Source organism: Octopus sinensis, linkage group LG2 (genome assembly GCF_006345805.1).
Source record: "Octopus sinensis linkage group LG2, ASM634580v1, whole genome shotgun sequence".
Taxonomy (NCBI): Eukaryota; Metazoa; Mollusca; class Cephalopoda; order Octopoda; family Octopodidae; genus Octopus; species Octopus sinensis.
In genome coordinates this window covers 31,214,100-31,231,612 of record NC_042998.1, presented here as the reverse complement: position 1 = coordinate 31,231,612, position 17,513 = coordinate 31,214,100, and the positions used below count along the sequence as shown (strand labels likewise).

At 37.2% G+C, this 17,513-nt stretch overlaps 1 protein-coding gene across 1 annotated transcript in view; it reads right to left on the bottom strand.

Moving 5' to 3' along the window:
• LOC115224407 (SCO-spondin-like) overlaps positions 1 to 17,513 on the bottom strand; it is a 48,764-nt gene that overhangs the window by 29,309 nt on the left and 1,942 nt on the right. Inside the window, exons 2-8 of the mRNA XM_036500723.1 lie at positions 15,133 to 15,268; positions 14,125 to 14,175; positions 13,610 to 13,657; positions 11,859 to 11,909; positions 11,318 to 11,365; positions 8,938 to 8,985; positions 6,538 to 6,585 (exon numbers count right to left, since the gene is read on the bottom strand). Of these exons, the coding sequence (XP_036356616.1) occupies positions 6,538 to 6,585; positions 8,938 to 8,985; positions 11,318 to 11,365; positions 11,859 to 11,909; positions 13,610 to 13,657; positions 14,125 to 14,175; positions 15,133 to 15,268 (430 nt within the window). The remainder of the gene's footprint in view (positions 1 to 6,537; positions 6,586 to 8,937; positions 8,986 to 11,317; positions 11,366 to 11,858; positions 11,910 to 13,609; positions 13,658 to 14,124; positions 14,176 to 15,132; positions 15,269 to 17,513) is intronic.

Sequence of the window (17,513 nt, the reverse complement as noted above, 5' to 3'; positions counted from 1 at the left end):
GACATCAGCAAGTTAAAACATTAAACTAGGATTTTATAAAATAAATTATCCTTCTCCTCCTCGTGTGCATGAATACCACCCTTGGTTACTATGGAAACAGTTCTTCGTAATCAGCTTTGCAACACATGGTGCTTCTTTGGAAATGAAAATGTTCACCACAGAGATATATAAAATACTTCTGATTGGCTAAATTACCCAAATTTTGCAAATTTCAAGGCTAATAACTTTTTAATCAGGGATTTAATGGAAAAATTAATTTCATTTTCATAATTAGTATACAAAACTTAATCCATATACCAAATTTGAAAACAACTGAAACAAAATGGTAAACAGTGATGAAAACCACAAAGATCCTATTGTGTATGTCAAAAAGTCGACTTATTTTTCTTTAGAGGGCACAAAGACTGTGTGTGTGTATATGACACAGATAGCAGACATGTTTGTGTTGATTGACATGCCATGACATTCATTATAAGTGTACGTACTCTGTATGTGTCTATGTACATTGACGTCACAGAGGCCACTTTTTTTCGTCAAGAAATAACAGATAAAAATTGTATTTAATCGTTTAAATAGAGGTCTAAATATCACAAACATTTGTACTCCATTGCTGAAGCTAAGTATGAAAATAAATATGCAAAAAGAATTAAGAAAAATATACTATTTCTGTGATATTTCGGGTACACAAAAACATCTTTAAAGTTTTAGTATTATTGAAATATACATATATATTTCACCTAGGCACAGTGATACTAAAAGCCTGGTGTTAGAGCTAAATATACATATGCTCCAGAACAAAGTGTCTGTCAAGTATAGAGAGCTAAAAAGGAATTAAAATTAGAAAGGAATAAATAGCATTAATTCTTATTCCCTTGACATCTTAACTTCTTGTGTGTGTGTGTGTGTGCATATGTGTGTGTGTGTGAGTGTGTGATTGAAAAACTTCAAGTCAACAAGGAGTACAGTTGAACATATATTTCTTACATTATTTACGTTTGACGGATATTTGTCCTCATCTTGTTTGTTAACACAATGTTTCGGCTGATATACTCTCCAGCCTTCATCAGGAGTCTTAGAGAAATTTCGAGCATGGGTTCTCATTCTTAAGGTATTTTTCGATATTATTATTATTATTATTATTATCATTATTATTATTATTATCATTATGCAAGAGAAGCATTTAGCCTAGAATAAACCATTGTAACTGGTTTTTGTTGAGCTGGAGAAAGACTTTCAAAAGTAACCCTCAGTCCTTGGCTATTGTGGGCCTAAGAAAAGCCTTAGACGGAGGCATTGCTCCTTCATCTGGTAGTCAATGCAGAAGATATGGATTGATGAGTGGTTGGTGAGAGTAGCACAAGCCATGTACAAGTATACTATCAATATATTTCTTAATCTCTGCAATCACAGCGATGAAGTAGTAAACATCTAACCGTACTCCTTGTTTTCAATTATCTGTTCACATACAACACATGGCCAAAGGCAAATCTGGAAGTACAGATAATGCTGGATACTACTGGGTGAAATCTGAAGGTGGATGAGCTTTATATTGTACCCTACTATGTTCTTAACAGAATATAAACATGATAACGATTACATTTCATCAAGCTAGACCAATCCCATCCAGTCACTGCAAATGAGATAACATATAAGTATCTAAAGTGAGACTTTCTTTTTTCAAGTCAGCAATGTAAGGAATTTTCAAACATGGGAAGAAGGAAGATTAAAGGTTTTCAACAAAATAAATTTAAACCCAATTTATACAATGAAAAGTGCTGCTTATGTTGCTTCAGCATCTTGATTTCTTTTCTTTTGAGTTTCTCTAACATTTGTCCTAAAAGTATAAAACATGGATTATATTTTTTGTTTTTCATTCTAGAACTATTTCGCAGAAATAAACAACATTTTGGGAGTTAAATGTAGTCAGAAAAGAACTGCTTTTTATTCGGAATAAATTGCTCAGCTGATTAGGAAGAGAGTTAGAGTGAATGAAATGCAGTACTGTTTTATGCCAGAAACAAGCACAACTGATGCTGGTTAGGCAACTGTAAGAGAAGCATTTAGCTAAGAATAAACCAATGTAATTGGTTTTTGTTGAGCTGGAGAAAGACTTTCAAAAGTAACCCTCTATCCTTTGCTATTGTGGGCCTAAGAAAAGCCTTGGACTGAGACATTGCTCCTTTATCTGGTAGTCAATGCAGAAGATATGGATTGATGAGTGGTTGGTGAGAGTAGCACAAGCCATGTACATGTATACTGTCAATAAGGTTAAAGTATGCAAGGAGTACAGCAATGAATTTAGTGTACAAGTAAGAGTTCACCAACAAGCACAACTGATGCTATCCTCCTGGTTTGGCAACTGCAAAAGAAGGATGTAGCCCTGAATAAACCATCAGGCTTTTGTAGAGCTAGAGAAAAGCATTAAAGAATAAACTGCTATACTTGGCTATGGTGGACCACCAAAAATTCTTAGACAGAAGCCATAGCTCCCTCATCTGGTGGCACTGTAGAAGGCATGGATTGATGAGTGGTGTTGAGAGAACCAGAAGCTATGTGCAAGCATGCTGTCAATATGAAGGTCTGCAATGAGTAAAGGAATTAATATAGTGTACAAGTAAGCATTCACCAAAGACAAGACATAGCCCCTCTTTTTTATCATAGTAATCAAGGTCATAACAGAGAGATTTAAGTCTGACTACTCTTCAGAGCTCCTCCAATGCTGATCAATTCTTTTCTCATAGCTAGACTGTTACATAAAATGCAGAGGAAATTTCAGGTGTGGCGCCAGGTCTGAAATCAAATGGACTTATAACTGATTTACTAAAAGTATAATTCTAATGAGGAGTAAAACAGACAAATCACACATCCCTTCAGGGAGATGGCCCTGCTCAAATGTAGGAAAGATGTTGGTAGAAACTCCACATGGTATATCCAGTGCAAGTTCTGCACACACAGAGTGGGAGGATGAACAGAGAAAGTACACACTGTGTGGCAGATATGCAGGTAAAAGAAATATTAAGTATGTATGAAGGAGAAAATCCCTCAAATGACCAGTGTAGTAACAAACTTCTGCCATCCAGGCCACCATGCTAGCATTTGAGGATAAAGTTCTGAAGGCATAATTGTTAGAATAAGAACAGGCTGGGCAAAGTAAAGAATGCGTGTATCTTTGTTGGTAGCAAAGGGCCTCTCCCTCAGAGTGAAAGGCAGAATGTATAATGCCTGTGTACAAAAGCTAGGTTACATGTCAGTTAAAAATGGAATGTCACTAGAGAGGACATAGAAAATGCTTCAAACAAATGGAGACAACATTTCTGGCAGTTTTCTGCACTTCAGAAAACACGTCAAGCTAATTAGAAATGACTATGCCAGTGTCAATTCAAAGCACCCATAGCATTACCACATCTAGAATATACGAGACACTCTATGTAAAGTGGTTGGCATCAGAAAGGGCATCCAGCTATAGAACCATAACAAAACAGACAATTGGAGCCTGGACAGACCTCCTACTGACGAGCTCCTGTCAAACATTCCAACACATGACAAAATTGAGAACACACATTAACTGATGATAACAATACTGGTAGTAATAATGAATCATTGGCAATTTTACCACAAACACCTGCAAGAAAGTAAAGTTTTCAAATTTTAATCTATAAATGAACAGAAAATACTATGGCTTGGGCAATGTATAATAAACCCAATTAGATTCATTGAAAAACGATACTTACGAGTCTAGAATTTCCTTGATTCCTCTGTTTCTTTCTTCTCCACCATTTCTAGAGAAATTAAAATATTAGCCATTATTATATTTTTATTCCATATTTATTTCATACTATAAAACTAACCAACTATATTTTACTACTGAAATTTAAACAGGTCCAACTTTTTTACTCAAAATGAAAATGGTGAAAATTTAATCAGGAGTTGCAACGAACAGTGTGGATAATTTGAGTTTGGTGAAAGGAGAGAAGTAATCAGAAGAGGATTGCTTTTTATTGGGAATAAATTATTCAACTCATTAGGAAGTGAGTTATCCTGGATGAAATGCAGTTCTATTTTGTGCCAGAAACAAGCACAACTGATGCTATCCTCCTGGTAATGCAACTTCATCAGAAGGATTTAGCCATTGTAACTGGCTTTTGTAGAGCTGGAGAAAGACATAGAATAAACCGCTATACTTGGCTGTAGGGGACCTCCAGAAATTCTTGGACAAAGGCCATAACTCCTTTATCTAGAGGTCGCTGTACAAGCTATGGATTGATGAGTGGTGGTGAGAACACTGGAAGACATGTGCAAGCATGCTGTCAATAAGGTGAAGGTCTACAATGAGTACAAGTAAGCATTCAACACAGACAGGTCCTAGCCCCTCTTCGTTTTAACATTGTCCTAAGCGACATAATAGAGCAATTTAAGACTGGCTAGTTCTGGGAGCTGCTCCAATGCTGATCAATTTTTCATTATAGCTGAACTGTTACGTAAAATGCAGATAAAATTTAAGGTGTGGTGCCAAGTCAGTAATCAAATAGCCTTACAATTAATTTAGCCAAGAGCAAAAGTATAATAAGGCATAAAACAAACAAATCACATATCCATTCAGGCAAATGGCCCTGCTCAAAATTATGGAAACTCCATACAGTGTATCCAGTGCAAGTCCTGCACACATAAACAGTGCAGTAGAATCATGGGAAAATGAAAAAATCAAGTAGAGACTCTGTGTGGCACATATGCAAGTAAGATAAATTCTAAGTTTGTACAGAGGAGAAACTCCCTCAAATGACCAGCATCTCCTTAAAAATAGTAACCAAATTTTGTTATCCAGGCCACCATGTAAGCAGTGTATGACGAAGTATAGAAAGCATAATTGTTACAATAAGAAGAGGCCAGTCACATTATGTTAGTAAGCAAAGGGCTGCTTCCTTAGAGTGAAAAGCAGATTATATGATGCCAGTGTACATACAGCTAGGCTACATGGCAGTGAAACATGGACTGTCTCTAGAGATGACATGCAAAAGGCTTGAAACAAAAGAAGCCAGGAGCTTCTGCTGGATTGGTCATGTCAGTGTGCATGTATGACTGAGTGTTTAAGAGAAAAATTGGGTATGAGAAGCATCAGTTGAAATGCACAAGAAAGAAAACAGTGGTATCATGTGATGCATATGGATGAGGACAGTAGAAGTGCTTGTTTCTACTCCAGTTGTAGAGGGAAGATGTAAAACTGGTAAACACTGAATCACATGGGAGAAAGTGGTAAGAAACAGTCTTCTGACATTGGGGCCTAAAGAGAGGATGAAAAAAGATCAAAATTTCTCGCAGTTTTCTGCACTACAGAAGGCATGTGAAGCTAAGAAAAGTCTTGGCCACCATTACATACAGGCATGTCCTTTATGGATAGGACTCACCAAGTCCTCACTCAGCTGAGATGTCCCTGTCTTGCAAAAACATACACAATAGTGCCACATAAAAGCACCTGTGCCACAACCACAAGAAATGAACATGCCAGTGGAAATTAAAAGCACCCATACCTATTTCTTTACTACCCACAAGGGGCTAAACACAGAGAGGACAAACGAGGACAGACACACAGATTAAGTCGATTATATTGACCACCAGTGCTTAACTGGTACTTAATTTATCGACCCCGAAAGGATGGAAGGCAAAGTCGACCTCGGTGGAATTTGAATTCAGAACATAGCGGCAGACGAAATATCGCTAAGCATTTCGCCCGGTGTGCTGCCAGCTCTGCCAGCACCCATACCATTACCACATAAAAGCACCTATGCCAGTGCCACATCAAAAGTATACAAAACACTCAATAAAGTGGCTGTCATAAAGAAGAGCATCCAGCTCTAGAAACCATAACAAAACAGACAATTGTAGCCTACACAGCGCTCCAGCTAGCCAGCTCCTGTCAAATGTCCCAACACATGACAAAATTTAGAACACACATTAACTGATAACAATACTGGTAAAAATGATGTATTATTGGCAACGTTACCACAAACACCTGCAAGAAAGTAAAGTTTTCAAATTTTAATCTATAAATGAACAGAAAATACTATGGCTTGGGCAATAGGCGCAGGAGTGGTTGTGTGGTAGGTAGCTTGCTTACCAACCACACAGTTCCGGGTTCGGTCCCACTGCGTGGCACCTTGGGCAGGTGTCTTCTACTATAGCCTCGGGCCGACCAAAGCCTTGTGAGTGGATATGGTAGACGGAAACTGAAAGAAGCCCGTCGTATATATATAAATATATGTATATATATGTATATATATGTGTGTGTGTGTGTGTTTGTGTGTCTGTGTTTGTCTCCCCAACATCGCTTGACAACAGATGCTGGTGTTTTTACATCCCCGTTACTTAGCGGTTCGGCAGAAGAGACCGATAGGATAAGTACTAGGTTTATAAAGAATAAGTCCTGGGGTCGATTTGCTCGACTAAAAAGGCGGTGTTCCAGCATGGCCGCAGTCAAATGACTGAAACAAGTAAAAGAGAAAGAGAGAAAAAAGAGAAAATTCAATGAAAAACGATACTTACGAGTCTAGAGTTTCATCGATTCCTCTGTTTCTTTCTTCTCCACCGTTTCTAGAAAAATTAAAATATTAGCCATTATTATATTTTTATTCCATATTTATTTCCTACTATGAAACTAACCAACTATATTTTACTACTGAAATTTAAACAGTTCCAACTTTTTTTACTCAAAATGAAAATGGTAGACATTCAATCAGGAGTTGCAATGAACAGCGTGGATAATTTGAGTTTGGTGAAAGGAGAGAAGTAATCAGAAGAGGATCGCTTTTTATTGGGAATAAATTGCTCAACTGATTAGGAAGTGAGTTATCCTGGATGAAATGCAGTTCTATTTTGTGCCAGAAACAAGCACAACTGATGCTATCCGCCTGGTAATGAAACTTCATCAGAAGGATTTAGCCATTAATAAACCATTGTAACTGGTTTTTTAGAGCTGGAGAAAGACATAGAAGAATAAACCGCTATACTTGGCTGTAGGGGACCTCCAGAAATTCTTGGACATAGGCCATAACTCCCTTATCTAGAGGTCGCTGTAGAAGCTATGGATTTATAGGTGGTAGTGAGAACACTGGAAGACATGTGCAAGCATGCTGTCAATAAGGTGAAGGTCTATAATGTGTACAAGACTGAATATAGTGTACGAGTAACCATTCACCAAAGACAGGTCCTAGCCCCTCTCCTTTTTAACATTGTCCTAAACGACATAATAGAGGAATTTAAGACTGGCTAGTTCTGGGAGCTGCTCCAATGCTGATCAATTTTTCATTATAGCTGAACTGTTACGTAAAATTCAGAGGAAATTTCAGGTGTGGTGCCAAGTCAGTAATCAAATAGCCAAGAGCAAAAGTCTAATAAGGCATAAAACAAACAAATCACATATCCATTCAGGCAAATGGCCCTGCTCAAAATTAAGGAAACTCCATACAGTGTATCCAGTGCAGGTTCTGCACACATAAACGGTACAGTAGAATCATGGGAAAATTAAAAAATCAAGTAGAGACTCTGTGTGGCACATATGCAAGTAAGATAAATTCTAAGTTTGTACAGAGGAGAAACTCCTCCAAATGACCAGCATCTCCTTAAAAATAGTAACCAAATTTTGTTATCCAGGCCACCACGTTAGCAGTGTATGACGAAGTATAAAAAGCATAATTGTTACAATAAGAAGAGGCTGGTCACATTATGTTAGTAAGCAAAGGGCTGCTTCCTTAGAATGAAAAGCAGATTGTATGATGCCAGTGTACATACAGCTAGGCTACATGGCAGTGAAACATGGACTGTCTCTAGAGATGACATGCAAAAGGCTTGAAATAAAAGAATCAGGAGCTTCTGCTGGATTGGTCATGTCAGTGTGCATGTATGACTGAGTGTTTAAGAGAAAAATTGGGTATGAGAAGCATCAGTTGAAATGCACAAGAAAGAAGACAGTGGTATCATGTGATGCATATGGATGAGGACAATAGAAGTGCTTGTTTCTACTCCAGTTGTGGAGGGAAGATGTAAAACAAGTAAACACTGAAACACATGGGAGAAAGTGGTGAGAAACAAACTTCTGACATTGGGGCCCAAAGAGAAGATGAAAAAGGATCAAAATTTCTGGCAGTTTTCTGCACTACAGAAGGCATGTGAAGCTAAGAAAAGTCTTGGCCACCATCACATACAGGCATGTCCTTTATGGATAGGCCTCACCAAGTCCTCACTCAGCTGAGATGTCCCTGTCTTGCAAAAACATACACAATAGTGCCACATAAAAGCACCTGTGCCACAACCACGAGAAACAAACATGCCAGTGCCAATTAAAAGCACCCATACCTATTTCTTTACTACCCACAAGGGGCTAAACACAGAGAGGACAAACAAGGACAGACACACAGATTAAGTCGATTACATTGACCATCAATGCGCAACTGGTACTTAATTTATCGACCCCGAAAGGATGAAAGGCAAAGTCAACATCGGTGGAATTTGAACTCAGAACGTAGCGGCAGATGAAATACCGCTAAGCATTTTGCCCAGTGTGCTGCCAGCTCTGCCAGCACCCATACCATTACCACATAAAATCACCTATGTCAGTGCCACATCAGAAATATACAAAACACTCGATAAAGTGGCTGTCATAAGGAAGAGCATCCAGCTCTAGAAACCGTAACAAAACAGACAATTGTAGCCTGCACAGCCCTCCAGACAGCCAGCTCCTGTCAAACGTTCCAACATATGACAAAATTGAGAACACACATTAACTGATAACAATACTGGTAATAATGATGTATTATTGGCAACTTTACCACAAATACCTGCAAGAAAGTAATGTTTTCAAATTTTAATCTATAAATGAACAGAAAATACTATGGCTTGGGCAATGTATACTAAACCTAAATAAATTCAATGAAAAACGATACTTACGAGTCTAGAGTTTCATCGATTCCTCTGTTTCTTTCTTCTTCCCCATTTCTAAAGAAATTAAAATATTAGCCATTATTATATTTTTATTCCATATTTATTTCCTACTATGAAACTAACCAACTATATTTTACTACTGAAATTTAAACAGGTCCAATATTTTTTACTCAAAATGAAAATGGTGAAAATTCAATCAGGAGTTGCAACGAACAGTGTGGATAATTTGAGTTTGGTGAAAGGAGAGAAGTAATCAGAAGAGGATTGCTTTTTATTGGGAATAAATTGCTCAACTCATTAGAAAGTGAGTTATCCTGGATGAGATGCAGTTCTATTTTGTGCCAGAAACAAGCACAACTGATGCTATTCACCTGGTAATGCAACTTCGTGAGGAGGATTTAGCCATTGTAACTGGCTTTTGTAGAGCTGGAGAAAGACATAGAATAAACCGCTATACTTGGCTGTAGGGGACCTCCAGAAATTCTTGGACAAAGGCCATAACTTTCTTATCTAGAGGTCGCTGTAGAAGCTATGGATTGATGAGTGGTGGTGAGAACACTGGAAGACATGTGCAAGCATGATGTCAATAAGGTGAAGGTCTACAATGAGTACAAGTAAGCATTCATCACAGACAGGTCCTAGCCCCTCTTCTTTTTAACATTGTCCTAAACAACATAATAGAGGAATTTAAGACTGGCTAGTTCTGGGAGCTGCTCCAATGCTGATCAATTTTTCATTATAGCTGAACTGTTACATAAAATGCAGATAAAATTTCAGGTGTGGTGCCAAGTCAGTAATCAAATAGCCTTACAATTAATTTAGCTAAGAGCAAAAGTATAAGGCATAAAACAAACAAATCACATATCCTTTCAATCAAATGGCCCTGCTCAAAATTAAGGAAACTCCATACAGTGTATCCAGTGCAAGTTCTGCACACATAAACAGTGCAGTAGTACCATGGGAAAATGAAAAAATCAAGGAAGGACTCTGTGTGGCACATATGCAAGTAAGATAAATTCTAAGTTTGTACAGAGGAGAAACTCCCCCAAATGACCAGCATCTCCTTAAAAATAGTAACCAAATTTTGTTATCTAGGCCACTATGTTAGCAGTGTACGACAAAGTATAGAAAGCATAATTGTTACAATAAGAAGAGGCCAGTCACATTATGTTAGTAAGCAAAGGGCTGCTTCCTTAGAATGAAAAGCAGATTGTATGATGCCAGTGTACATACAGCTAGGCTACATGGCAGTGAAACATGGACTGTCACTAGAGAAGACATGCAAAAGGCTTGAAACAAAAGAAGCCAGGAGCTTCTGCTGGATTGGTTATGTCAGTGTGCATGTATGACTGAGAGTTTAAGAGAAAAATTGAGTATTAGAAGCATCAGTTGAAATGCACAAGAAAGAAGACAGTGGTATCATGTGATGCATATGGATGAGGACAGTAGAAGTGCTTGTTTCTACTCCAGTTGTGGAGGGAAGATGTAAAACAGGTAAACACTGAAACACATGGGAGAAAGTGGTAAGAAACAGTCTTCTGACATTGGGGTCCAAAGAGAAGATGAAAAAAGATCAAAATTTCTGGCAGTTTTCTGCACTACAGAAGGCATGTGAAGCTAAGAAAAGTCTTGGCCACCATTACATACAGGCATGTCCTTTATGGATATGCCACACCAAGTCCTCACTCAGCTGAGATGTCCCTGTCTTGCAAAAACATACACAATAGTGCCACATAAAAGCACCTGTGCCACAACCACGAGAAACAAACATGGCAGTGCCAATTAAAAGCACCCATACCTATTTCTTTACTACCCACAAGGGGCTTAACACAGAGAGGACAAACAAGGACAGACACACAGATTAAGTCGATTACATTGACCACCAGTGCGTAACTGGTACTTAATTTATCGACCCCGAAAGGATGAAAGGCAAAGTCAACATCGGTGAAATTTGAACTCAGAACGTAGCGGCAGACGAAATACCGCTAAGCATTTTGCCCAGCGTGCTGCCAGCTCTGCCAGCACCCATACCATTACCACATAAAATCACCTATGTCAGTGCCACATCAGAAATATACAAAACACTCGATAAAGTGGCTGTCATAAGGAAGAGCATCCAGCTCTAGAAACCGTAACAAAACAGACAATTGTAGCCTGCACAGCCCTCCAGACAGCCAGCTCCTGTCAAATGTTCCAACACATGACAAAATTGAGAACACATTAACTGATAACAATACTGGTAAAAATGATGTATTATTGGCAACTTTACCACAAACACCTGCAAGAAATAATGTTTTCAAATTTTAATCTATAAATGAACAGAAAATACTATGGCTTGGGCAATGTATAATAAACCCAAATAAATTCAATGAAAAACGATACTTACGAGTCTAGAGTTTCATCGATTCCTCTGTTTCTTTCTTCTCCACCATTTCTAGAGAAATTAAAATATTAGCCATTATTATATTTTTATTCCATATTTATTTCCTACTATAAAACTAACCAACTATATTTTACTACTGAAATTTAAACAGGTCCAACTTTTTTTACTCAAAATGAAAATGGTGAAAATTCAATCAGGAGTTGCAACGAACAGTGTGAATAATTTGAGTTTGGTGAAGAGGGAGATCATTGAGGAAAGAAATGCTTTAACTGTTGTAGCAAAGAAAGAAGATATGTCTGATTAGAAACAACAGTTAAGATTAAGTAGTGAGAAATTTTTCATCATGCCATATGATTTAAAGATCTTCAACTTTCACCATCCCAACTGGTTACTGCAACAGAAATAATATTCTTAGAACTACAGTATCTGTAATCAGACTATGTTTTTTCAAGTCAGCAATTTTCTATCATGGGAAGAAGGAAGATTAAATGTTTTCAACAAAATAAATGTAAACCCAATTTATTCAATGAAAAGTGTTGCTTACGTTGCTTCAGCATCTTGATTTCTTTTCTCTTGACTTTCTCTAGCATTTATCCTAAAAGTAAAACATTGATTATAACATTTTTTGTTTTTCATTCTAGAATTATTTCACAGAAATAAACAACATTTTGGAAGTTAAATATAATCAGGAAAGAACTGCTTTTTTATTGGGAATAAATAACCCAGTTGATTAGGAAGAGAGTTAGCCTGGAGAAGATGCAGTTCTGATTCATACCAGGAAGAAACACAACCAGTGCTATCCTCCTGGTAAGGCAACTACAAGAGAAGTATTTAGCCCTGAATAAAATGTTGCATATGGCTTTTGTAGAGCTGGAGAAAGACATCCAAATAGAAACCTCTATCCTTGGCTATTATGGGCCTAACTCTAACCCTAATAAGGAGTAAATCAGACAAATCACACATCCCATCAGGGAGATGGCCCTGCTCAAAATGTTGGAAAGGTATTGGTAGAAACTCCATATGGTGTATCCAGTGGAAGTTCTGCACACACAAGGAGTGCAGTTGTATCATGGGAAGATGAACAGAGAAAGTAGACACTCTGTGTGACATATATGCAGGTAAAATAAATACTAAGTATGTACAGCAGAGAGACTCCCTCAAATGACCAGGGTATCCTTAGAAGTAATAGCCAATTTCTGTTATCCAGGCCACCATTTTAGCAGTGAAGGATGAAGTTCTGAAGGCATAAATGTTAGAATAAGAATAGGTTGGTCAAAGTTAAGGGTGCCGGTATCGTCTGGGAGTAAAAGGCCTCTCTCTTAGAGTGAAAGGCAGATTGCATGATGCCAGTGTACATACAATTAGGCTACATGGCAGTGAAACATGGACTGTCACTAGAAAGGACAAGCAAAAGGCTTGAAACAAAAGAAGCCAGGAGCTTCTGCTGGATTGGTCATGTCAGTATACATGTATGACAGAGTGTAAAGAATCTAAGAGAAAAACTGGGTATAAGATACATCAATTGAAAAGCACAAGAAAGAAGACAGTAGTATCATATGATACATATGGATGGGGATAGTTGCATAAACAAGTGCTTGTTTCTACACCAATTATGGAGGGTGCTGTAAAATGGGTAGACCCATGAAGACGTAGGAAAAAGTGGTGAGAAACAGTCTTCTCACATTGGACTTTACAAGGAAGATAGAAAAGGACCGAGATTTCTGGCAATTTTTTGCACTTCAGAAGACACATCAAGCTAAGAAAAATCTTGGCCACCCATACATACAGTCATGCCCTTTACGGCTATAACCCACCACATCCACTCTCAGCTGAGATGTCCCTGTCTTTCAAGCATATACACAATGGTTCCACATAAAAGTGCCTGTGCCACAACCACAAGAAATGAACATGCCAGTGTCAATTACAAGCACCCATGCTGTTGCCACATAAAAGCACCTGTGTCAGTGCCACATCAAGAATATATGAGACACTCTATAATGTGGTTGCCATTGAGAAAGACATCCAGCTATAGAACCCATAAGGAAACGGACAATTGGAGCCTGGACAGTCCTCCAGCCAGCTAGCTCCTGTCAAATGTTTCAGCACATGAAAAAATTGAGAGCAGACGTTAAAAGATAACAATGGTAATGATCATAATGAATTATTTGAAATTTTACCACAAACTCCAACAAAAATGTAGTGCTTTCAAATTTTTAAGCATAAATGAATAGAAAATGCTATGGTTTGGGCAAAATATAATAAATTCAATTAAATTCACCAAACAATAATACTTACGAGTCTAGAGTTTCATCAGTTCCTCTGTTTCTTTCTTCTCTACCATTTCTACACAATTTAAAATATTAGTCATTATTAAATTTTTAGTCCATATTTATTTCATACTATAAAACTAACCAACTATATTTTACTACTGAAATTTAAACAGGTTCAACGTTGTTGCTCAAAATGAAAATGGTAAGACATTCAATCAGGAGTTGCAATGAACAGTGTGAATAATTTGAGTTTGGTGAGAAGGGAGATCATTGAAGAAAGAAATGCTATAATTGTTGCAGCAAAGAAAGATGAAATGTCTGATAGAGACAAAAGATTAGGAATGACATGATTTAAAGATGTTCAACTTTCACCATCCCACCTGGTTACTGCAAGAGAAATAATATTCTTAGAACTACAGTATCTGTAGTCAAACTATGTTTTTTCAAGTCAGCAATTTTCTACCATGGGAAGAAAGAAGATTAAAGGCTTTCAACAAAATGAATTTAAACCCAATTTATTCAATGAAAAGTGTTGCTTACGTTGCTTCAGCATCTTGATTTCTTTTCTCTTGACTTTCTCTAACATTTGTCCTAAAAGTAAAACATGGATTATAACATTTTTTATTTTTTATTCTAGAATTATTTCACAGAAATAAACAACATTTTGGAAGTTAAAAGTAGTCAGAAAATGATTGCTTTTTATTGGGAATAAATTGCTCAACTGGTTAGGAAGAGAGTTAGACTGGATGAGATGCAGTTCTGTTTTGTGCCATAAAGAAACACAACTAGTGCTGTTGTAGAGCTGAAGAAAGACTTTCAAAAGTAAACTTCTATCCTTGGCTACTGTGGGCCTAAGAAAGCCTTGGACAGAAGCCATTGCTTCTTCATCTAGTAGTCAATGCAGAAGGTATGCATTGATGAGTGGTCTGTGAGAGCAGTACAAGCCATGTACAAGTATGCTGTCAATAAGTCAAAGGTCCTCAATGAGTATAGCAATGAATTAAGTGTACAAGTAAGCATTCACCAAAGTTCTTAGCTCATTCTTTTTTTTAATCATTGTCCTGCAGGACATAACAGAGGAAATTAAGACTCGTTGCCCTTGCAGACACCTGAAATGTTGATCAATTTTTTCTTATAGCTGAACTGTTAGATGAAATTGAGAGGAAATTTCAGGTATGGCACCAGGTCAGAAATCATATAAACTTAGAATTAATTTAGCTAAGAGCAAAATTCTGATGAGTTATAAGACAGACAAATCACACATACCTTCAGGGAGATAGCCCTGCTCAAAATATAGAAAAGTTGTCGATAGAAACTCCATATGGTGTATCCAGTAGAAGTTCTGCACACACAAAAGTGCAGTAGTATCGTGGAAAGAGAAACAGAGAAAGTAAACACTCTGTGTGGCAGATATATGGGTAAATTATATAGTATGTATGTCCAGAAGAAAGACTCCCTCAAATAATCAGGAATCTATTGACAATATTTTGAAATGCATGCCATGCCTCTCTTTCTAGATCACCCATCACATTTTCAAGATTTACTGACCTCAGCATTTTCCTTACTTGTGATCCAGTAAATATACCACCCTTAACTTTTAAACCCAATTTATACAATGAAAAGTGTTGCTTACGTTGCTTCAGCATCTTGATTTCTTTTCTTTTGACTGTCTCTAACATTTGTCCTAAAAGTAAATCATGGATTATAGTATTTTTTCTTTACACAGAAATAAACAACATTTTGGAAGTTAAATGTAATCGAAAGGAAGTGCTTTTTGGGGGAATAAACTACTCAACTGATTACAAAGAGAGTTAGCCTGGATGAGATGCAGTGCTGTTTTGTGCCAGAAACACAACTCGTGTTATCCTCCTGGTAAGGCAACTGCAACACAAGTATTTTAGCCCTGAATAAACCATTGTATCTGGCTGTTATAGAACTGGAGAAAAGCTTTCAAATAGAAACCTCTATCCTTGTCTATTGTGGGCCTAAGAAAGCCTTGGACAGAGGCCATTGCCCCTTCATCTAGTGGTCAATGCAGAACGGATGGATTGATGAGTTGTTTGAGAGCAGTACATGCATGCTCTCAATAAGGTTAAATTATGCAATGAGTAAAGGAATGAATTTCCTGTACAAGTAAGCATTCACAAATGTCAAGTTCTTAGCCTACTCTTTTTTAAATCATAGTAATAAAGGACATAACAGAGGAATTTCAGACCGGCTGCCCTTGTGAGCTCCTCTAATACTGAACAAAAGGCTTGAAAGAAATACATTATCCATACACGGTCTGCTGGGTGGGTATTGTCAGTGTGCACGTATGACAGAGTGTAAAGGATCTAAGAGAAAAATTGGGTATAAGAGGCATCAGTTGTAGTACACAGAAGAGAAAATTGTTGTTATATGTGATGCATACAGATGAAAACAGCTGCATAAAGAAGTGTTTGTTTCTACTCCAATTGTGAGTGAAGACTTGGCAAAAGTGGTGAGAAACGTTCTTCAGACATCGGGGTTTACAGAGATGATAAAAAAGGACCAAGATTCCTGGCAGTTTTTTTGCACTTCCAAAGACACATCAAGCTAAGGAAATTTTTGGCCACTCATACATACAGACATGCCCTTTACAGCTATGACCCACTACATCCCTGTCTTGCAAGCACATACACAATGGTGCCCCATAAACACACCTGTTCCAGAACCACTAGAAATGACCATGCCAGTGTCAAAAGCACCCATGCCATTATCACATAAAAACACCTGTGCCTGTGCCACATCAAGAATATATGAGACATTCTATAAAATGGTTGGCATAAGAAAGAGCATCCAGCTACAGAACCCATAGGGAAACAGACAATTGGAGCCTGGACAGACCTCCAGCTGGCCAGCTCCTGTCAAATGTTCTAGCACATGACAAAATTGAGAATAGACATTAACTAGTAATAATGATGACTTATTTGCAATTTTACCACAAACACCAACAAAAATGTAGAGTCTTCAAATTTTAATGTATAAATGAACTGAAAATACTATGGTTTGGGCAAAATATATTAAACCCAAATAAATTCACTAAACAATAATACTTACGTTTCTAGAGTTTCTCTAGTTCCTCTGTTTCTTTCTTCTCTACCATTTCTACAGAATTTAAAATATTAGCCATTATTATATTTTTAGTCCATATTTATTTCATACTAGAAAACAAAGTAAGTATAGTTTAGTACTGAAATTTAAACAGGACCAACTTTGTTGCTCAAAATGAAAATGGTGAAAATTCAATCAGGAGTTGCAACGAACAGTGTGAGTTTGGTGAGAAGGGAGATCATCGAGGAAAGAAAGATGAAATGTCTGATAGAGACAAAATTAGGAATTTGTGGGAAGCTTCTATTCAGTAGAACAATATTGGAGTTGTATAAATGCAGGTTAGGCATGATAAAGATGACATAAAATATGAAGATTTCCAGCTCTCACTATCCCATCTGGTTACTCCAGGAGAAATAATATTCTTAGAACTACAATATCTGTAGTCAGACTTTGTTTTTTTCAAGTCAGCAATGTAAGGAATTTTCAATCATGGGAAGAAAGAAGCTTAAACATTTTCAACAAAATAATTTTAAAGCGAATTTATTCAATGAAACGCGTTGCTTCAGCATCTTGATTTCTTTTTTTTACTTTCTCTAACATTTGTCCTAAAAGTAAAACATGGATTATAATACTTTTTTGTTTCTCATTCTAGAATTATTTCACAGAGATGAACAACATTTTGAAAATTAAATATAGTCAGAAAATGATTGCTTTTTATTGGGAATAAATTGCTCAACTGATTAGGAAGAGAGTTAGACTGGATGAGATGCAATTCTGTATTGTGCCATAAAGAAACACAACTAATGCTATCCTCCTGATAAGGCAACTGCAGGAGAAGTATGTAGCTCTGAATAAAC